We start from the raw sequence: 23042 nt of genomic DNA, 5'->3' as shown, positions 1-23042 counted from the left end.
AAGCCCAGACTGCCCGCTTTCCACAGTGACTGGGGTGGGAAACGGGTGGGGGTGGGGCAGAGTGGTCTACAAACCCACTAGCTAGAGAGATCTCCCCAGATGGAGAGGCAGTTTATTTCTACTGGCCAAAAAGGTGCCCAAAGTAGTACTGAGGAGAAAGAGAGCTCCCCTCCCTTCCCAGGAGCACAGTTGGCCGTGTAGAAATGGGTCTGCACCCAGCTTCCATTTGGAAAGGAAAACAGGGTCTACTTTACTCTGCACCTTGGTTATTGGTGATCTTCAAAGAACAAGTATTTGTCTGTTGTTACTCCGTATCCTGGTGGAAAGTTTCTAACGAAAAGTAATGCCTTTCTTAAGTCATAAAATGAGCCTTGTATGATTATTTAATTAAAATCTATTTAAGGACCGATTAGGCGTGTAATTTGCGCTAATAATGACGATTATGGAAATGTTCAACTTAACCAAAAATCATAAAGGAGACAGTTTGATCAGTGGGGCGACTAGTAAGTATTCAATGCATTGGGCAATTTCTGAAAGACCAGAGGCAGACCTCTGTGGCCCTGCACAGAGCGTGGACATGGCCAGCCTCTGTGACAGCCCCAAGAGCTGCAGGCCTTTCTGTCGCAGTCCCAGCCTAGCCACTTGGTCCAGTGTCCTAGGAGTGTAAGCATCCATCTCTTTCCACCTCTCTTCCAGAGGTGCAAACTATGAGAGAGGGCTGAAAAACCACAGTGAAATCGCTGCGAAATGGCGGTGCTCTTGGGCTTAACAAAACTGCACCGAGAAACGCACGCTTCCTTGGCTGGCCTTGGCTAGAGCCCGGAGGGGTGGGGTGGGGGGTAGCCAGGGTCCCTTGTTCCGGAGAAAACCTGCCAGCTGCTGGGCTTGGTGCGAAGGCAAAGGCAGACACAATGCTGCTGTTGTTGGTTTGATCTCTACTGTGGATTGTTAGTCTGGCTTTAACTATGTGGTAAGGGGGGAATGTGAAGGCTGTTTACAGCGAGTGCAAATAATGTGACAGCTGTTGGCGCGCGAGCAGCACTGCGCCTCCTCAGCACTCACACAAAGCCGCACTATGCAGGCCCCGCAGAGTAGCTGCAGAGGTGGCCACCACTTTGTGGCTGGGGCTTTCGGATGAGAGAGAGCTTGGCCCCATCCCGCTACCCGTCAGATCCCCAGCACACACCTTAAGGACTTCCCAAGGGTGGGGTAAGGGTGTGGAATGGTATCTATGTTGTGGTTAAGGGAACTTGTCAGGCAGAGGTGTCAGGAGAAGGCCCAGGGGGCCCAGAGTGTCACTGTCTAGAGGGTTTGGCCAAGATCCATGGACCTGCTTTTAACAGAGTTTGCACGATTCAGGGGAAAACAACCAGCAGTCCCAAGTAAGCTTGTTGGGAAGGGTGAGATGTTAACTGAAGGCGGTCTGAGGATCCCAGAGGTTCTGAAGGCTGTCTCCCTCCTCTGCACTGGCTCTATTCAGACAAGTTAGAGACAGGCGGTCTGTGTTCTGGGCACTGTTCCTTGGGATGGAAATGCAAGTGTGTGGATTCAGGATCCAAAGGAGTGTGCATTTTCAGGGGAAGGGGTGCAGGTTGACATTGACCCACAGGTCTTTAGAACCTTCCCTTGTCAGAACACACTGTAAGGGGTGCAGGTTGACGTTGACCCACAGGTCTTTTAAGGGGTGCAGGTTGACGTTGACCCACAGGTCTTTAGAACCTTCCCTTGTCAGAACACACTGTAGCCTTCAGCTACGGCCACAAAAGGCCTGCTGGCAGCAGCTCCGCTCTGTGGGTACCAGGGTGGAAAGGAGGAAGACAGTTGGCCATGACCATCACCCCTCCAGTCCTGGAAATGCACAGGCATGGCCAAGAACTTGGTTCTGTCTCCTGGGTGGCCTCGGGAGTAAAGCGGCACCCTTAGCCCCCAGGAATCCCGAGGTGAAAAGAAGCCTCCAAAGTCCTGACTGTCCCCAGGATAAATAGAGGCTATCTTCAGGCTGACTTGGTTGTACAATCTGGTCTTCTGTGTGACTTTGGCCCTTGCATGGACAAGCTACAGGATGTCTGAGTCGGGATAGCCTCCACCCCCACCCCCACCCCCAGGTAAAGATTCTGAGTTGTACTGTGGACTTCTACATATCCCCCTTGGGGAGCTGGGAGATGCTTCTGGAGTGATACATGAACTTCGGTGCCAGTTCTATAAATTGGTCTCTTTTTATGACGTGTGCCATTTTCTGTAGGAATGTTGCTTGCAAAACGAGTTTCGCCTTGGAGGAAAGGCGGAAAGATAAACAAGGCTGCAACGCCAAAACACTGGCAGTCTTTCCTTCCTTCCAGCTCTCTTAAAGCAGCCGGGCTGTATTTCCAGGATTAGACTCATGCCTGTGAGGAGGGACTCGGTTGGCTTTTTTTCCCCCCAAGCAAATGCAAATTAGAGAAAAATAATTTTCTTTCAACGATATGCAATGTATTAGTCACTTGTTATCGTGCTCCAAGGCAGGCCTCATTTGCGCGTCTGCCAGCTCGCTCACATCTGCTCGGCACTGTCGGGGCATTTTAACCTTGGCAGTGTCGTGTCTAGTCCCGTGGATCAAGGAAGAGTAATTAAGCTATGAACAGCCACAAAAATCTGTGGGTCCCCTATCTATATGGCTTTGTTTTGGGGGTGCTTTAAGTTCCCCTCGGACTGAGTAGCAGACATGGAATTCCTATTGTTCCTTGCAAAGAAAGTGACTGTCCCTCTCCTGGCCCTCACCCCCAGCCTTCCCAGGACTTCAAGGCTCTGCACAGTCAGCAAGAAGCCGGCATGCAGATTTCAGAACCCTTGCATTTTCCACATGCTTTTTTTTGGGGGGGGGGTTCAAGACAGGGTTTCTATGTGTAGCCTTGGCTGTCCTAGACTCACTTTGTAGACCAGGCTGGCCTCGAACTCACAGTGATCCGCCTGCCTCTGCCTCCTGAGTGTTGGGATTAAAGGCGTGCGCTACCAAGCCCGGCTTCATTTTCCATATCTTAATTCCTTAAAAAGTTCCTTTGTGCTTCCTAGAGATGATAGCCTTTTGTATAACTTGTTACTTTCTGTAGCAGGGATGACATTAAATGTGTCTCATTTCTACAAAGCTTTAATGGATACATGTGTCCTACTGCAGCCTTGATGTGGGGCGTTTATTTGGGATCCCTCTCCAGGTTATACGGATTCCCCAGTTAGGGACGGAACTCCGTTGGGCTTGGCCAAGTATGGAGGTGTGTGTAAGGAGTCCTGGCTTTCTTCCTAGGTTTTGGGTGCTGGGGCCGCCTCCTCCTCCTCCTCCTCCTCCTCCTCCTCCTCCTCCTCCTCCTCCTCCTTTTTTTTTTTTTTTTTAAGGAACTCCTGTTTGTAAATTCACCCTGCCTGCGCCTTGGATACGCACATAGTTTACTGACTAAAAGGAACAAAAAGGCAGGGAGGAGGGGAAATGGCAGTATCCATCCTGGTCTTGATTTGGGAGCCCTGGTAAATCTGATCCCCGCCCGCCGCCCGCTGGGGTAGAGGAAACATGCCCAGCCACCCACTTTTGCTAGACTCTCAGATCAGCTCTGCCCAGGGCTCCACACCTGTCCCATTTCACCGTGGACTATACTTGGCTCTCATCTTCCTAGGGGAGGGTCCACTGAGCAGCCCTCTAGTCTGACTGAAGGGAGCTCGCAGTGAAAGTGGGAAGAAGGGTTTGCTGGCCTGACTCTAGCATGTCCCATGAGGCCTCAGATTTTGCCTGAACCCACTTAAAAGTTTATTTTTTGCCTGCCATTTGATGGTGAGGACCAAAGGAGCAGTGTGAAGGCTCCAGCAGAGGGACCCTGGAAGTTCTCAGGAAACACAGGGTCCCAGGGGTTAACTAGGGTCTTTGGGGATGGTGGCTGCCCAAGGGACAACTGATACTGTTTCTGGAAGGCCTGAGAGAATTTTTGGCCGGTACTGCTACCTCTTCCTACTAGGACCTTGGCAAGGGACTGTGAGGAGGGGGGCAGAAGGGCCCCCGTGAGCGCTGAGCAGCTAGAGTGGGCTGGGAAAGACAATCCCTTTGTTGCAGACCCCATCACTTCAAGCTATGCTGAGGCGTGGAAAAGGGGGCGCCCCTCCTCCTCTTTCCCTCTGCTGCCACCAAGGGCCAAGTTGATTCCCTGCCCTGGTGGTTCTCTGCGGTGATGATCGGGTGATTGTGGAGCTCCAGAAAGAAGCCGAGGAGGTTCTGTGTGCTGAAAAGATCAAGTCCGTATGAGCGGTGTCCCCTCCCCCACCCCCTTCAGCTCCCTGACTTAGTTACTAATGTTACTAATGTAAAATTTGGGGTTGTGGGTGGTGAAACCCACAGAGCCAGTGGTTGTGGCTTGGAGTGTCCAACCCCACACCCCAGATGCTTCGATGGCTCTCAGGACCTGGGAACAATTTGAGGGTCCCCCCTAACTCATCAACTATATGACATCTGGGAAAGCAGCCCAGGAGGACCCGCCCTGCATTGCACATCCGGGAAAGCATTTTCTTTTCATTTCCCACCCCCACACAGGCCCTCCCCCCAACATTCTAAAATAGGAACGTCCTCCCCCTCCCTTCCTTGACACCCAGAGCGTGGTGCTGCTGTGACTCAGTCTGGGTTTGGAGCAACCCCAGGAAGGGCTGGTGCTAGCTTTAGGCTTCGCTGAAATCCACACCAGTTGTGTCCCTGCCCCCCCCCTTCCTCAGTCTTGGCCCCTCTGTACCCCTGCCTCAGCGGTCCTCCCAACCCCACCCACCCATGATAGATAGAAGGCTCGGGTAGCCCTTCTGGGGCTTAATATATAAACAGTATGTTTAATGGAGTCAGATGCTGTTTGATGGGGTTAAGCATGACCAGCTCCAGCTATTGCCAGGCAAAACTCAAGTCCATAGTGCAGCTGAAGCCTCTGGAAAACACGGTGCCAAATATTTACAGAGGGGGACCAAGGTTGCAGAGATTCGGCCACCTGCCCAGGGACACAGGGTGGGTGAGGGTGAGAGCCGGAGCCAGGAGACTGTGGCGACCTCAAGAGAACTGCCCGTGTTGGAAGGACGGACTAATTTCCTCAAGAAGACCCCACCCAACACGCAGACTGGGACGAGGCTACCTATGTCCCACCTAGGCTAGAAGCTATTCCAAACTTGTCCAGTCCTCTCAGCTGCTGCCTACGCAACTGCCTGTGGGGTGGGGGCCCAAAGGACCCAGGGAAAAAGCTTAGACAAGCTCCAAAAGAAGGGGCCGCCAGTGTTTGAGGAAAGTGATTTCATCTCTTTCTAGCCCCTGCTTGGAGGGGTGTGTGGGATACTTTTCCTATTGTGGGTGCGGAGGGCATCGATGGCAGTGGGAAATGGTCTGTCACAGTGCAGTGCTAGTGGGGAGAACAGAGGTCAAGAAGGGCCTAGTGTCGCCTCTCCCCTCACCGCTCTACCCTTTCCTTGGCCTGCTTGCTCCCTGTTGCCTGCAGGGGTAAATCTTAGATACCAAGAAGCAGAAATAAGGAAGTTGGGCGTGGTGGTCTATGACTTTAATCCCAGCAGAGACAGATAAATCTCTTGAGTTTCAAACTAGCCAAGACAGTAAGCTCCTTGTACTTTTTTTTTTTTTTTTAAAGGGAAAAAGTGTGTTCTTTTCCTGGATCTACTGCCGTCTTGGCAGAGATCAGCGAAATGGTGTTAATAGGTACTCCTTGGGGTCACCTCATGTCTTTTCATAACAGGAGACAATCAGTGCTCCTTCTCGGGGATGCCAAAGTTGGAAGGACAGCACCCAGTATTGGGCCCTCTGGCCCTCTTCTGCCAATCAGGCCCTTTTACCCTGTGCCCAGGCCAAGCAATGGGTACTCTAGCTATAACCTTTGGCTTGGGAACAAATGATTGCTCCAAGTCCGTCTGGATGCCTCCAGCACTCTCTCGGCCTTCCAGTTTAACACAGTACCAAGAGCCGCAGCCACAGACCATGTGTTCCAGCAGGCAGGTACTGCAGTTAGCAGTCAACATGCTCTTTAGGAATCAAGCAGCCATCTCTGCCTGGCTCTCCAGAACTATCTTCTCCTTTGCATGTCCTTTCTCATCTTCGGTTTTCTCTCCACGACTCACACAAAGGGTTAAAGCCCAGAGCCAGGGTAAAGCTAGCAACTTGCCCTCAGAACAGGCTGGTGCTTGTAAAGTGCTTTTTCATGAGTGATTTCACACATCTTGGCTCTTCTAGAGGCATAGCCTACATGTGAAAAAAAGAGGGGGAAAAAAAAGACTCTTCCTTATGTATAGCAGCCAAGTGCCTAGAGGTATTCCATATTCCTTGTACCATATTCCGCAGCCAAGGGTCAGCAAGGTCCGTTCTGAAGCACTTTGCCTTACAGGTAGAGCGAGAACCCCAAGTCTTTTACTAGCACTTTCTAGAAACTGGACGGGGTGAGTGTTGCCCTCTTCTGCCTTCTGGTCTCTGGCTTTTCACCCACGAGTTTAGGTGATAGTACTCCCTGCCCCCAGCTTGTTGAGTGGAAGCAAGGTGTTTCCGCTGAGTGTGCTTCTGCTGGGGGTTTTTGGGCTGCCCTTTTGGTTACCCTAGAGAAGGGCCTCCTGCTAGGCAGGCCCCCACAGTCATTGGCCCTCTCTACTCTTTGGCCAGGCACCTGAAGAGTTAAAAGTCCTTGGCTTGTTGCAATGAAATTATGGCTGGCAGTGGCGCCGCTGTTTGTTCAACAGACCTTCACTTCTCTTCTAAACAGTTCACAAAAAGTTCACGGGGCAGCTAAGGATTGCAAGTGTGTGGACACGAGTGTGCACAATCACTCATGCACACGTGTGTATAGTCCACAGTGGTTCAGCACGCCTCCCCCCACAACCACACAGAGGGGACTAGACTGCCCTCCAGGCCTTCACTCTCAGTCTGACCCTGTGTATGCGACACTTCATTGTGGGGGCTTGTGTTGTCTTATCTGTGACAATAATACTGAAAAGCCTGAAGGACCAACCCCAGAGAAGGGCTGAAGTTTCCATCTGTCCAGGCTGTCCCAGGTGCCTCACAGTCCAGGTGGCCTTTTCTGGAAGAGCAAAGGACTGAAGCTGCTACTGGGCTTTTGTTGGCAAGAGGTCATTCATTCCCAGAGCTGATTCCTGTCCTCCTTGAGAGGCCCTGGGGTACTTTCTTTCCCATCCCCACCCCCTGACAACCCCTCCCCCACCTCGCTCCCCCGGGTGGGCCACTCAGGGAGATACGTAGGTTTCAAGGCTGAGGAACCGGCAACGTGGAGATTTGAGTTTTTCTTAGGCAGGTTCTTCCACGCCCTTTTTCCTGGGGGATTGCTTGTGGCATCCTCCTGTCCTTGGTGGGATTTCTACACTTCATCAGTGCTCCATGAGGGCATGGTGTGCTCCCTGCTATCGGAGACACCTGCACCAAGGAAAGGTGCTCTACTTGATCAGGCCACCTTCAGTGTCCTCCCTTTGTTGTGAGAGTAGGCAGCGGGGGGGGGGGGGGGGGAGGATGCTTGGGGAAGGGACACTCCATGGACCAGGTCTTGGGTCTTTCCAGTGCTGCTTGTTTTGTATATTTGAAAGCTGGCAAATAGTGAACAGTCCCCACACAACCTTCCCCCCTCTCCGCCCCTCCCCCGCCCGGGATAGATACCCCAGTCTGTTCCTCCGTGCATGATGGCTAGGCCATTTGGAGTTCCCGTCTGAAGAAAGAGACCCTTCCCCGGGAAACTGCTTGGACAAAGTCCATTCCCATGATGCCTTCACAGATTGCAGCCTCTTCAGTCCTTTTTCCTCCCCTTCCAGCTTCATTGTTGAGCTCTAACTGTGCGTGGTGTGTTGGTGCGTGTTGTTCTATGGTTGGGGGCTGGTGGGGGTTGCTGGTGGACAAAAGACCTAGTTAGGACAAAGAAAGGAGCATAGCTGGGCTTTTGGATTCAGTCCTCCCAAGCCTTCCCCACCCCCACCTCAGCCCCTGGCAGAAGAGTGCCTGGACGGGGTGCCTCCACCCAACCGACCTGGCAGTCTGCTGCTCCGTGTGCTAAAGTGTAAAAGCAAGCATTTGCATATTTTTCTCCTGCTAACAAAGGAAATGTGTCGACTTAAGGGAACATTTGGGCTTTCGGAAACTGTGTGGGTGGGTGCGGGAGGGAGGAGAAAGAAAAGTTCCCCTGATGATCTATCTGCACAGCAATTATTTCATACTCAGCTCTGGGTCCCGTGGAAAAACGCCGTGGCCTGTCCTGGACAAGGGGAGCTGAGATGTGTTTGTGAGCAGGGAATTGCCGAGGGCCATCGGTCCCAGGCATTAAAGGCTCCCCTACTTATTAACCCAGCATTTAACAGCAGGATATGGGCTGAAGCGCAGTCAAAGGAAACGGCTCAACCTCCAAAGAGCAATTAAAATCCTGCACGAGGATAAATCACGCGCCGTGATAATCCTGTTAATAAAATGCAGCTTGTCCTGACCCTTCACTCATGCAGCAAACTAGAATGTGGAGTGGGTGGGGGGGTGGGCTGAGAAGGTAAGTGGGGGAGGTGGGCTGGACTGCTTTTGCACGCCCCTCCCAACAGCCTCTCCCTCCCCCCCCCATGAGATGGAAAATGGGTGGCTTTTGCCTGTTCCCTGTGTGCCAGCGGCTCGAGAGCCCATCAGCACCAGCCCTGGCTGCAAAGACTTATGCGCTAATGATTTCTTGTCCCCAGCGAGCCGGCGTCATTGAATTACTCAGCCCGCCTCCCCCTGCAGCTCCCAGGCAAAAGCACCCCTGTTAGGTGCTTAATCTAATCCAGGGCTCCAATGGAGGGGTTCACCAGCCCACTGGACTCTCTCTGAAACCCTCCATCTTTGGGGTCGTGCGCAGGACAGCTTGAAAATTCCGTCCTAACGGTGTGTCGGATCTGAGTCCCAAGCCTGCCACCAGCACCTCCCTGTTAAGCTCCTTCTCCCACCCCAAGTGTGTGGTGTGCCAGTGATCTCACAACCTCAAATACGGCATCTTCCTAAAGCGAAAGGGTGGGCAGGCCCAGAGCTGTGACTGGGATGGCCTCCCTGCAGGCTTGAATCTGACCCCCCTCCATCACGGTCGGTATGGTCGGTCAGGTGAGCCCTCCATATGAATTGCCTTAAAAGAAGCCTGCTCTGCCTCCTCAGTGCCTCTTCTTTACTTAACCTCATTGAGACCTCCCTGCTTTTTTTTTTTTTTAAATAGACTAGCCGCCTGAAGCCAAACTGCTGTCCAAGAAGAAGACATGCTTTCAGCAACTCCTCTGTATGGAAACGTTCATAGTTGGATGAACAGCGAGAGGGTCCGCATGTGTGGGACAAGTGAAGACAGGTGAATGTTCTCCAGGGCCAGGCCCGGTGAGGGAGAACTGGTCCCCTCCCCCACACTCCTGAGCAGAAGCCCGTGCATGCCCAAGCTCCCCCCCCACCCCCACCCCGCCCCCACCTTCTCACAGGCACAGAGGGGCCCAAAAGGCCTAGACAAGGGAGATCTCCTAGCTGGTGGCCCTTGATTTACAGTTTTAACAGGCAGCCTGGCTCAGCGAAGCATCGCCGCCCTTTAAAAGATTAGCCCCTAAAGCGGCCTTTCAGTGCACTTTCATCCTTAATTTATTATTTCATATTTATGAAGGAGAATTAATCCCCGCCTATATACTGCTTTAACTCTAAATGTCAGGAGTGTGGGCCCAGGTGGATCGGCATTCGATGTGCTTTTTAAAACAAATAGTTTGCTTAGTAATAAATGAAGAGATGGCTACCCTTTGCTTGGGTCCAACCCAAGGTTTCCGATTGCCCTCTGCTGCCATGCCATGTAGCTATTGGCCCGGATTCTGGATCACTGGACAGCTCACTTGGGCTTTCTAATCAGTAATTTTGGACTGGGGCAGAGACAACTGAACAGTCTATGCTTGAAGCTCTGGGTTAACGGTGAAGCTTTCCCTCTGCTGTTTGTCAGTGATGTTATCCCGGGGATTTGGGGAAGTTGGCATAGAACACTGTCTTTATCAATGCTCTCTGATAACAAGTCCCAGGACAGCCAACAGCAGCCTGGCACAGATGTGTAGCTTCCTCTTCTGCCTGGAGTAGCTGACATTTCTCTGATACTATTGTATATCCACACACATCTCCACATTGTTTTGATAAAGGCTGCAGATATAGCTTCACTGTCACCATGGAAACCAGTCTCCCGGACATGGTCCCTAACTTTGGGGGTGGGGGGGGGAGAAAGTTTTGAAAACCTGCCCTCAGGGTTAAGGCAGATGTGGGTAGGAGTAGGGGCTAGCCTATGGACTTGTAGCCCTGCTTGGTCCATGGACACTTTATTAAATTTCTGCCCTCCAGGACAGCCCATAAGGGTTAGCTGGGATAGCACTTGGCCTCTATAGAAAAGGTCACGTGAGAGAAGTGTGCTTAATTTCGAGCTTGCCCACCTCTGGGACATATGTGTTATTCATGTCCCCACACATGAAAGGCCTGCCTTCGCTTTGTTCTGCCAGGATATTGAATCACCATTTGAGAGTAACTTTCACTATGGGTCATGGCAGGGAGGGTTAAGACGGTTCAAAAAAAATAAATGAGATTAGTAGAAACAGGTCTGGCCCGGGGAGATAGATGAAAGATAGATTCCGCAAGAGATGTTTTCATGAAATTGGTGTGTCCTTTTAAATAGGAAAATTCCTGTGAATGATGGTGACTCTTCAAAAGCCAGGCTGGAACTGAGGGAAGAGAATCCCTTGAATCACACCGTGGTAAGGGATGCATGACTTCTCTTGATATCGGTGATTTGTAATCAACTATGCAGCAGTTTGTATGCAGTTTGTGGGGGGGGGGGCGGGGAAGCGTCAGGGCCTGCGTATGTATTGCTTTTAATATTCTCTGCCCTCACCGGTCCTTGTTCCTTAGTCAGTGGATGGAGCATGGGGCTTCCATAAACCATGTGCCCCGTTAATGCTCCAAGCTGGATAATTTCCCAGCCTCCAAGTAGTTCCTGAGGCTTTACTTTGCCAGCAAAACATGAAGCACTGGACTGTCCTTTCAGGCACCAGGGCAAAGAAGTCAAAGGATGCAACTGACATCCCCACCCCTAGCCCCCAGCCCCCAGCCCCTGCCCCTTTATTGATTTAGAAACGACATAAGCTAAAAGTTCGCTGTACCCCTTGTCCTTTGGAAAATTGTTTCTTGGCCTGTTAAATGATACCTTTCTGTGTCCAGGGAAAATAGGTGCCTGCCCCCCACCCCACCCCCTAGTCCAACCTAACAGGTTCCACAGGGTTAGTATGAGTCCTGTACCCCCATAAGAGTGGTGCAGAGAAGGTCGGATTTGCTGTTGTCTGTGCTGCAGCCAAAGCCTTTGGACTGCAAAGGTAGAGTTCATACAGGTGGCCAAAATAATGGATGGGCTTCTAGTCTGAGCGGATCTTTTGGTGCTTGGGAGGAGAAAACAGAATGAGGCTTGGGAGGAATTTGAATGTGGAAGGAGCAGGGCACTGGCCACAGCAAAGCTGTCTTGGACCTTTTTCTGTTGGGCTGTTAAGGCTGATGTCGTGTGAGCCGGGGCTGCTACTGTGACAGGTGTCCCAGGTAACATGTGTTGTTCTTCTACAAAGGTGGATACCAGTGGAGCCCATCGGATTGATGGCTTGGCAGCACTGAGCATGGACCGCACAGGCCTCATCCGGGAAGGGCTCCGCGTCCCTGGCAACATCGTCTACTCTGGCTTGTGTGGACTGGGCTCAGATAAAGGTCGGGAGGCTGCCCCAAGCTCTCTCGGTGGCCTTGGGTTTTCTTCAGAAAGAAATCCAGAGATGCAATTCAAGCCGAATACTCCTGAGACAGCAGAGGCTTCTGCTGTCTCTGGAAAACCCCCAAATGGCTTCAGTGCTATGTACAAAACACCGCCTGGAATACAAAAAAGTGCTGTAGCCACAGCGGAAAGCTTGGGTTTGGACAGGCCTGCCAGTGACAAACAGAGCCCTCTCAACATCAACGGTGCTAGTTACCTGCGGCTGCCCTGGGTCAACCCTTACATGGAGGGGGCCACGCCAGCCATCTATCCTTTCCTCGACTCGCCAAATAAGTACTCACTGAACATGTACAAGGCCTTGCTACCTCAGCAGTCCTACGGCTTGACCCAGCCGCTGTATTCTCCTGTCTGCACCAGTGGGGAACGCTTCCTCTACCTGCCGCCCCCAAACTATGGTAACCCCCACATCCCCTCCTCCTTGGCTTCGCCCATGAGGCTCTCCACACCTTCAGCCTCTCCAGCCATCCCTCCTCTTGTGCATTGTTCAGACAAGAGCCTCCCATGGAAGATGGGGGTCAACCCTGGGACCCCAGTTGAGTCCCACACTTATCCCCACATCCAAAACAGTAAGCAGCCCAGGGTGCCCTCTGCCAAGGCAGTCAACAGTGGCCTGCCAGGGGACGCAGCTCTCCTGTTGCCCCCTTCTCCACGGCCCTCACCTCGTGTCCACCTTCCAGCTCAGCCCACTGGAGAAACTTACTCCGAGTTCCACAGGCATTATCCTAGGATCACCACTTCCCCCTCCGTCAGCCTGACGAAGCCATACATGACAGTCAATAGCGAGTTCCCCACAGCCAGGCTGTCCAATGGCAAGTACCCCAAGGTTCCAGACGGGGGTGATGGTGCCCCACCCATGCCTGGGCACCCCCGGAAGTCAACGGTTCAAGACAGAAAAGATGGGGGCTCCCCACCTCTGTTGGAAAAGCAGACCATTACCAAAGACGTCACAGATAAACCACTAGACTTATCTTCAAAAGTGGTAGATGTAGACGCGTCCAAAGCTGACCACGTGAAAAAGATGGCTCCCACAGTCCTGGTTCACAGTCGGGCTGCAAGCGGATTAGTGCTCTCCGGAAGTGAGATTCCAAAAGAAACATTATCTCCTTCAGGAAACGGCTGTGCTATGTATAGATCCGAGATCATCAGCACTGCTCCCTCCTCCTGGGTGGTGCCAGGGCCAAGTCCTAATGAAGAGAACAGTGGCAAAAGCATGTCGCTGAAAAACAAGGCTTTGGACTGGGCAATACCACAACAGCGGAGCTCCTCATGTCCCCGCATGGGTGGCACAGATGCTGTGATCACTAATGTTTCAGGGTCTGTGTCCAGCTCAGGGCGCCCAGCTTCCGCATCACCAGCCCCCAATGCCAATGCAGATGGCACCAAGACCAGCAGGAGCTCTGTGGATACCACGCCATCAGTCATCCAGCATGTGGGCCAGCCCCCAGCCACGCCTGCCAAGCACAGTGGCGGCACCAGCAGCAAGGGAGCCAAAGCCAGCAACCCAGAACCGAGCTTCAAAGCGAGCGAGAATGGCCTCCCGCCAACCTCAATATTTCTATCTCCAAATGAAGCATTCAGGTCCCCACCAATTCCCTACCCTAGAAGTTACCTCCCTTACCCAGCGCCAGAGGGCATCGCTCTAAGTCCCCTCTCTTTACATGGCAAAGGGCCTGTGTATCCTCACCCAGTTTTGTTACCCAATGGCAGTCTGTTTCCTGGGCACCTTGCCCCCAAACCTGGCCTGCCCTACGGGCTGCACACAAGCCGGCCAGAGTTTGTAACGTACCAAGATGCCCTGGGCTTGGGCATGGTACATCCCATGTTGATCCCACACACCCCCATGGAGATCACAAAAGAGGAGAAGCCGGAAAGAAGGTCCCGCTCCCATGAGCGCGCTCGTTATGAGGACCCAACCCTCCGCAGCCGGTTTTCTGAGATGCTGGAACCCAGCAGCGCCAAACTACACCCAGAAGTCCCCACTGAGAAAAGCCTGAAGCCAAACCCTAGCTGGAATCAAGGGAAAACTGGGGTCAAAAGCGACAAGCTAGTCTACGGAGACCTTCTCCGTGAAGAAGCCGAGGCTAAGACTGATGCAGGAGCATCCAAACCAGGCCTTGCAGCCGAGAATGTGGGCCAGAACACAGAGTCCACCAAGCCCTCGGCTGACCCCGTGATCCAGCAACACCGTGATTTCATCTCACTCAGAGAGGAGCTGGGCTTCCACGAATCTTATGCTTTCAAACAGGCCCCGGGCCAGCCAGTGTTTAGCTTAGGCAAGGACAGTGTGGCAGCAGGAACCAACAAAGAAAACCTGGGGGTGCCGGTAGTAACTCCATACTTGGAGACAACTCTGGGCAGCGAGGGCCCTGCTCTGACTTTTGGTAAAGCCCAAGAAGATCCCAAACCATTCTGTGTGAGCAGTGCCCCTCCGAGCATGGATGTCACCCCCGCCTATACCAAAGATGGAACTGATGAAGGAGAATCCAACGATGGCAAAGTTCTGAAACCGAAGCCATCCAAGCTGGCAAAAAGAATTGCTAACTCGGCAGGTTATGTGGGTGACCGGTTCAAGTGTGTCACCACCGAACTGTATGCAGACTCCAGTCAGCTCAGCCGAGAGCAGCGGGCATTGCAGGTGAGCCTCCCCCCACCCGAATTTCACTTAACTTTATCAGTTGTCAGTTTTTGTAATGTACAAAGGGGATTGGGTGGGTGGGTGGGTGGGGGGAATTGTGGTAGGGACAGAGCACCAGGCAGATTTGGTTTAATGCCACTAAATGGTAGTTGGAATGTATGAAATGTGTTCAATACAGGGACGGCAGTAGTAGCTTTTCGGAGGAGGTTCGTGTGTCTGGGTTCTTTAAGCTGTTCTGTAGATTACATGAGAACTCTATTGGAATGCTGATAACAAGTTGTAATTACTATGAAGGATGTCTAAAGACTGCATGACGTTTACCTAGCAATTGCTTTGATGTCTCTGCCTGTAAGATACCAAATACATCTAGAAGCGTTGCTTAGAATACCTTACTTGATATTTGGTGGAGATGTGTAGCAGTCGCATGTCTGTGGGAATAGTACAGTTTTTTTTTTTTCACCAAAAAAAAAAAAAGAAAGAAAAAAATTCGCTTAAAGGGATAGAGTATGTATTTAATTGCTGGTGAATTATGATAGATGTTGTATAGGAATTTCCTTAAGATATTTTACTTTTAATTAAAAGATGAATAAAGCCAAATTGTTTTGTAATGTTAAGAAAAAAATTGGTTTATGCTGATAAAAATGGATGAAGTTATCTAAATGATCCATTGAGTGCCCATTTTAATTACATAGATGGAAGGATTACAAGAGGACAGTATTTTATGTCTACCCGCTGCTTACTGTGAGGTCAGTTCTTCAAATTTTTATTACTAGAATCTTCCATAAACCTTTTGAGTTAAATTTCATTTCCAAATATACAAAGGGAAGTTTGTGGGCCATGGTCGTCTTTATTCATTGTACATTTTGTTTCTTTTCTGTTGTGTTTTTCTTTTGCTTTCTTTGCGTTGTGCTTTTGTCTTGTTTTATTTATAACCTTCCAAAGACAATGTCTCTATGCAATCGTGTATGTATGGCCATACATACACATTGTGTCTATACCTATATACACACGACTTTATGGATAAACAATGTGACTATTCACATATACACTTTTAAATTTTATCTGTTAAGCTTTCAAATATCTGAGTTGTATCTCATAAATTGTGGTTGGCTTTGGGCAAGCTTTTCTTTGAAAACCCTTTCCTTTATAGTATAAGGCCCATGAAATAGCCTTTATGGTAAGATGTTGTGTTTTTTTTTTTCCATCTCCGTTCTCTTTCTAGCGTGCAATGATGCGCTTCTCAGAGTTGGAGATGAAAGAGAGAGAAGGTGGCCACCCAGCAACCAAAGACACCGAGGTGTGCAAATTCAGCCCAGCTGACTGGGAAAGGTTGAAAGGAAGTCAGGACAAAAAACCAAAGTCAGTCGCCCTGGACGAGGCCGTTGCCGACCAGAATGACAACGAGAGATGTAAGTAACCTGAGCAGCTGGCTTGTGATCCCTGAAAACGGGGCCACCCTGCTTCCAAGGCCTGCCTGCGATGCTGAGTGGCCCAAGGTCCATTTGGGGGATTGCTTGGAAAAAAGGGCAATGGAGAAAATGCTCAGGTTTTTCCCATCTAGGTCTTGTTGAGATGGCATGAAAGTTGGCCAAAGCACCAGAAAGATGGCAGTAGGTATTTGTTGACTTTGCTGTCATTAGGAGTTAGCCCTAGAACCCAAGTGTGGCTTATGTGAAAGGCCCACTAAGCACATGGTGGTTTGTGTTCCAAGGGTATGTGCAATACTTGGTGAAGAGCCTTGGTTTCCTCACGTGTTTATGCCTAAGGTTTGAGGTCTGCTCTGGCCCTTAGAAACCTTGTCAGGGAAGGTAAATTAGGATGTCAGGGTAAACATGGAGGGTGGCAGTTGTAGAAGCCTCCTAGGCAAGCCAGTCAGTGATGTCAAGTGTTTGAGAGCCGTGTGTTGTTGCCCTTGAAGGTGTGGCACACACGGTACGGTTCCTGGGTACCTGGTGGCACCTGAGGATCTCTGGTCCAGGAACTTGTTTTTGTCTATCTAGAGCACCATCTTTCCTCTAGCACCCCCAGTTCATCCTTAAGGTCCAGCAAACGCTCTGGCCAGGCTGCAGCAACAGGCAGCCCAAGAGGGAGTGCTGTTGAGTTAGTCCGAAAGAAAAAGATAGTTTCTGTGGCAAGCAAGTGGTGCCCTTTCCCAAGGGACTCTTTGTGTGCGTGAGTATGAGTGTCCGTACGCTTCCGGTCACGGGATGTGTACAGGGCAGTAATGGGTTTGGGCTGCTCTTGGGTGAAGTGGCAGAGAGAACCTTCTTCCTCTCTGGGGCTCAGAATGGACACTAAGCAACTGCATCTCCGGGGCCTTGTGATTGCCTCTAAGAACTGAGAAGTAAGTAGGCAGGGTGCTTCAGGTAGGGAGGAACTACCCACCGAGGGAGTCCCCTTTGTTCTGAGTGCGTGGTGAGAGACACTGGAAGACGTTGAGAGGTGGGAACTTGGACAGTTTCCAACCTCTTGGCCCTTTCTTTTGTTTTCAAGTAACATAGCCAGGCCCAGAGTGGCCGCTGGCCGCCGATAAAAATGCCTGAAGCCGCCAACCCCGGGGAGATCCATCTCCTTCCCAGCTTTGTTTTGTTTTCCCTTGCTGACCCTAGAGACAAGAAATTGGAGTGGCTTGGGGGACCCTTATTTGGCGATGCCAGGACAGGGCTCCTGACACCTGTAAGCTCCAGAACCTTCCACCAAGTGCCCTATAGGTGATATGCAAGTGGCTTAGCTTTCAAGAGGGAAGGATGCCACATCCCCATCCTGCTCTGGCAACTTGAACCATTGTACTTGGGAGAACAGGGACTCCTAGCTCTCTCCAAATACCTGAGCCATGTTGTCCATCACAGCTCAGGTGGCCTTGGGTAGTGCTCCTCGTGGTCCCTTTACATCTCACTGATGCAACAAAGGGGGATGGGGAGCAAGTGCCAAGCTATTTGCCTATGGGAGCTCAGGTAGGTGTTTGGACTAGAGGGTACAGGATTCTAAACTCTACCTATTCTCACTTTTATTTTTATTTTTTATTATTAGGGCGTTGTTGTTAGAGGTGGAGTCTTATCACATAGCCCAGGCTGGCCTTAGTCCTCATTGCCTCACCCTCTTACATGCTGAGATTATGGCCAATTACTCCCAGTCCCCTCTCCCTTCCCCTTCTGAGGCAGCCCCTCTCCTCCCAGAACCTCAGAAGCCGCTGAGATAGATGGTGGCTGTGTCTTCTTGGAAGGGGCCATGGCCAGGATTTTCATTTGCCCTGGTAGTATAGAAGTCGATCAGCTGCATGAAGCACTTCCCTCAACACCTGGCTCTTCATGATTAGGAATTACCAGTAACATCCCGGAGTTGGGGAGGGACAAGGGAACACTAGTTTGATCTTTCCTGAGTGGAAGCTACTTTGTCCCTTGCCAGTCTCTCGGGTGGGGTAGACCTGGCAGCCTAAGCAGAAGATGGAAGAACCTTGAGTCAAGGGACTTGGTGGGAACTTGTCACTTGGGGAATTTCTCCTCCAGGACAGCACCAGCATGCATTCGTTATAAACTACAGAGATGCCTTGACATCAGTCACCTGCTCTGCTGTAGGTGACAGAGCTAGCTACCTGCACAGGGGACTGACACCTAGGATGACCCGCAGAAGTCTTCAACTCACCCACCTTGTTGAGGGCTCACTGGGCATGCCTGCCCAGTGATGAAGTTGCTTTGTTGCCATGGTGATTTGTAAATGTTGCCATGGTGATGCCTTTATGAGGTATAGTATGGCAGCATAGTCATAATAAATTATGGGATGTATGTGCTGCGAGTCATATGACCACGCTGTAGGGAGCAAGTGTCAAACACTGAAAGACAGAGCCACAGCCACATCTGCCTACGTGGTGTGACCAAGGGGCCAAGAGTTCGAACAGTCATAGAGCGTGGTGGTTAGAACTTCTTTTCTATCGGCCCATCTCCTTTGCTCTAAAGGTAATCTTGTAGGTAGGTAGTGGTTAGATTGTCCTCCTTTGAGGAGGTCCAAGTCAAAGTATGTGGGAATGATACGAAGGCTCCCCAGGCTTACGGCAGTAGGGTTGTTCACTTTAGAATAGGTATTAGCTCCTGGGATTGCCCTGGTAGAGATCTTTGAGGCTTCTCTGAAGGAAAGGAGCCCATAGAGGCTTGGCGGAAGGGCTCGGGTAGTTTATAACGGTTTGGAGATTGGAGGAGGAGAGCAGCTAGTGGTGTGTGGACTAATGTGAACCCCAGATTCATCAGTGAGAGTTCTTGGTGATAATTTGGGATGGGGAGAGAACAGTAGACATTGCTCTAGAGTTTCCCTGGGATAAGGCACAAGGGGACATACCATACAATGATTCACAACCCTCAAGGCACAGGGGTCCAGTGGCCAGATGGATGAAGTCTGGTGGGGAGTTGAAGGAGCCAGTGAGCAATGCTTTCTATTCTTTCCTGCCAGCCTCCCTATCACTGAGTAGCGGGTAATGAGGTAGAAGGGACGCCTCTTTCTTACCCACTTTGTACAGGTTTGCCCAGATGAAAAACTTCCAGAAGAGAACGAGACCGGTTCCAGGTCTGTAGTCTGAGGAATAGAGTCAGGTCATCCTCAGCTGATGGCAACCCCTGACATACTCTTTAGGGTGCTTTAGCCAGGGCTGCTTGGGAAGAAGGTCAAATGATGGAGATAAGCTTCATTTCACTGTTAGGAGTTGACAGTGGGGCTGAAAACTCGAGTGGCGATCCTCCCCAAGAAAGAGCTTAGACCTGTAAGACCTGGAGGTCAACCGTAAGACTAGGGAGCGGATGTAAAACACCCAGGGTCGAGAGAGCCTTAGAGATTCATTGGCAGGAAGGAATGTGATGCCAGAAAGGGATAAGATGGGGCAATGCGATCTAGGTTAAGACTCCACACTGAGTCTGCTGTCTGATAGTGACTCTATAGACAGTTGTGACGTTACCCAGTACATCACTTACGAAAGGATGAGGTGAAGGGAAGTATGCTTTAAAATACTGGGAGAAAGTCAAGCTGGTTTAAGGATCTTAACATCCCGCACAAGTAATTTCTCTGGCCTTTCCCTTGACTCGGAGCAGCCTAAGTAGTTGGTGAAGCCTACCCCTTGCGGAGAGGTGGCTGGTCATAATGTTCCTACTTTATAGCCCAGCGTGGCCAAATTGTAAAGCAGTGTACTGTTAGTGCCAGAGCAGTTAAGAGGGTCACAGAGTGGCTAGCACAAGGGAGACCCGGAGGCCTGCTAGCTCCAAGACCCCTACCAAGCTGAGTGCAGTGGTCTATGGCAGTCTGCATGCCTTCTCTGGCTGCTGTCAAACCTTATACAGGACAGTGCCGTTGTCGAAGGTCCGCTTTGACCCTGTCCTTGAGTTAAGTGTGCTTAGAGACCTGCAACGGCGTGCCTCCAAGGGGCCTGGCTGCTGACCGTTCTGTCTGTAAGGTGTGCGGCCATGAGGAGGAGGAGGAACAGTTGGAGCCATGTGGCTTGGCTATTCCTTAGCTCAGATTGGATCCAGTCCCACATTCCCTAAGGTGCTGTCACCCTGCAGCTGACAGCCACTCGATGCTGGATTGCCCTTGAGAGAAGTTGATGAGGCATGAGAAGAGCTGGTCGGAAGTCGGGGTGGAATTTGAAATGTGTTGCGCTCAGCCTATGAGGGGAATGCTTAGTTCATCTACAAAATAACTCCGCAGCATCACCAAAACCTACACCTCCCCCATCCCCAACTTGAACGTGTGGGATCATTTTAGTGGTCCATGGGCAAGCACCAAAGCTTGTGGTGGTCATTACACAGTAGGCTGGTTTGTTTTTGTTTGGGGCATTTATTTTGTGTGTGCGAACACGGTCACATGGACAGGTCAGAGAACAGTTTTGCATCTACCCTGTAAGTCCCAGGGATAGAACTCAGGTCCTCAGGCTTGGCAACGGGTGCCTTTACCTGCTGAGCCATCTCCCTGGGGTCTTTGTCCCCTCTTATCCATTAGGGTTCTAGGCTTCTTTCAACACTCTCCCATCATCTGTATCCCTCATTTTCACCATCTTTTGTCTGTCTAGTCAAGTAAGCATAGATGTTGCCCCTTGGGTAAATAACAGTTTGGGGATATTTAGTCTTTTACTACAACCCTCTGCCCTGTCTGTATTTGAATATAATTAATGACTTGAACAAATGCTTCCCCAGAGATTATTAGTTTAACCAGACTGGGTTGAGAAGGTGGGTACCTCAGCTCTTTGTGGGTTCCCAGGCCCCAACTACAAAAAGGTTAGAAAGACAAGGTACCTCCTATCTTAATGCACTTGCTGACTCCTTCTGGCATGCCCTTTCTCTGGAAACTTCTGCTTTCATGCTTCTTACGGGTGAGGATCCCTGTCTCCCAAGACCTGCCAGGTGTTCATCACCTTGGCCAGGCAGTTCCCGCCTAGTCCCCCATCCTGCCTCCGTGTAAGGACTTGGGCCTTCAGTTCTGTCTTCTTGTGTCTCTTCCCCACAGGCGAGTATAGTACTGGAAACAAACATGATCTCTTTGAAGCCCCAGAAGACAAAGCCCTTCCTGTGGAAAAGTATTTCTTAGAGAGGCCACCTATGAGTGAGCCACCCACTGAGCAGGGGGCTGTTGTGGACGTGCCACACAGCCCCACCCTCCGGCTAGACAGGAAGCGCAAAGCGTCAGGTGACAGCACCCACACTGAGACCCACGCTGTGGAAGAGCAGCCAGAGGACCCTCTGAAAGCTAAGCGGAGACGGCTCTCCAAAGGTGAGCTCCTCCAGCGGCCGCTGCCTACTCGGGGGGGAGGCCTGTGCATGCAGCCACAGAGGGCACACTTGAGGTGCGGTTGTGTGGGGACATAGTGGGGTTTTTGCAGCACCTGTTCCCCCTCCTCCCCGACCCATAGACAGCAAGCGGGTGTTTGGTGCAGCCTTGCCATTCTCACAATGCCACCTCCTGAAGCCCTGGGGAGGCGGCACCCACCCCCACCCCCACCCCCCTCCAAACCCAGAGGTCGCCAAAGAAAAATAAGTGACCTGCTTGGAGCAGAGACAGCGGCCACACCCTTCCCCCTCCCCCACCCCATTGGTGCTATGTAAGACAGTTTGTTCCCTCCCTATGGGGCTTTTTGATTAATTTGTAGTTATTTCTCCATTAGATGACTGGCCTGAGAGGGAAATGACAAACAGTTCCTCTAACCACTTAGAAGACCCACATTATAGTGAGCTGACCAACCTGAAGGTGTGCATTGAATTAACAGGGCTCCATCCTAAAAAGCAACGCCACTTGCTGCACCTTAGAGAACGGTGGGAGCAGCAGGTGTCGGCAGCAGAGAGCAAGCCTGGCCGGCAAAGCAAGAAGGAAGTGACCCAGGCTGTTCAGCCTGAGGTCACCTCCCAGGGGAATAGCATCACCATCACCGAAGAGAAGCCTGGCAGGAAAAAGGCAGAGGCCAAAGGCAACAGAGGCTGGTCTGAGGAGACCCTCAAATCCACTGACAATGACCAAGGTACGCAGAGGCCACTCTTAGCCTCACACGCAGCTTCTAGAGAGGATGGGACAGACATGCCAGGGGAAAGGGCCTTTGGGGGGAGCAGGGGGACTTGGGACCTCTGAGTCATCAACTCTGTCTAGGTCTGTGGCGAGTGGTGCATTTTTACGATGGTCTTGCACACCCCATTCCCTGTATTTTTCTCCTCTTCCTTCCGGCTTTCCCAGTATATGGCTGGGCAGGAAGGGAAGGCTGGGTGGCCCCACGACCTTTTCAGCACCATCCTTCTAGGCTCAGGCTGGATTCTGAGCAGTGCTGGAGCGCCATGGGTGGGGGAGGGCAGGAAGAGCCAGTTTCAGTCTTCTTGTCCTGGCCCTTTGAAGAAACTTACCACTTGGCATTTTGAGGGTTAACCTATTTGCCATTTGAATGTGGGATAATTAAAATATTAATGCTTTGAAAACATAATTGGTATATCTTTAAAAAAACTGAAGCCGCTCCAGTGATCAGTGGTAACAATGGGCTTTTCTTTCCACATCGGCTACAACAGTGTAACGCCTGCTTCTTTTCCCCCCTCCCCCCGCCCGTCGCCGCCCCCCTCCGTATTTAGGCTTGCCTGTGTTCTCCGGCTCTCCGCCCATGAAGAGCCTTTCATCCACCAATGCAAGTGGCAAAAAGCAGACTCAGCCAAGCTGCACGCCAGCCTCGAGGCTGCCTGCCAAACAGCAGAAAATTAAAGAAAGCCAGAAGACAGATGTGCTGTGCACAGAAGAAGAGGATTGCCAGGCTGTCTCCCCACTGCAAAAATACACCGACAACATCGAGAAGCCATCCGGGAAGAGACTGTGCAAGACCAAGCACTTGATACCTCAGGAGTCCAGGAGGGGCTTGCCGATCACTGGAGACTACTATGTGGAGAGCACTGACAGCAAGGTACCTTCTGCCCCGCCCCCCCCTCATGCCTGCTTCTCATGGACCAAGTTCCCATCCTCCTGGACTGCATCCCCTTTAACATCACCCTTGTCCCAGAGGGCCATGTGTTCTGGGTCGCCATGAAGTTTCAAACTAGTAAGAGTGAAACCTCATCCCCCCTCCCCCCCCTCCTTTGACAGCCCCTCCCCCCCCACCCTCCTGTGAC

General features: G+C 51.3%; 1 protein-coding gene across 8 annotated transcripts in view; it reads left to right on the top strand.

Moving 5' to 3' along the window:
* Positions 1-23042, top strand: part of BCOR (BCL6 corepressor) — a 115200-nt gene that overhangs the window by 82043 nt on the left and 10115 nt on the right. For 5 of the 8 annotated variants that reach the window (XM_084790795.1, XM_084790794.1, XM_084790793.1 and 2 more), the window contains exons 2-9: positions 9204-9329; positions 10668-10746; positions 11605-14436; positions 15129-15182; positions 15659-15845; positions 20917-21180; positions 21572-21922; positions 22515-22837. In XM_084790795.1, the coding sequence (XP_084646921.1) occupies positions 9244-9329; positions 10668-10746; positions 11605-14436; positions 15129-15182; positions 15659-15845; positions 20917-21180; positions 21572-21922; positions 22515-22837 (4176 nt within the window). In that variant the 5' untranslated portion in view covers positions 9204-9243. The remainder of the gene's footprint in view (positions 1-9203; positions 9330-10667; positions 10747-11604; positions 14437-15128; positions 15183-15658; positions 15846-20916; positions 21181-21571; positions 21923-22514; positions 22838-23042) is intronic. The other 3 variants (XM_084790798.1, XM_084790799.1, XM_084790797.1) reach the window with 3 other exon arrangements.

This window comes from Acomys minous (assembly GCF_964271855.1).
Source record: "Acomys minous genome assembly, chromosome: 7".
NCBI lineage: Eukaryota > Metazoa > Chordata > Mammalia > Rodentia > Muridae > Acomys > Acomys minous.
This window is presented reverse-complemented; position numbering and strand designations above follow the sequence as displayed.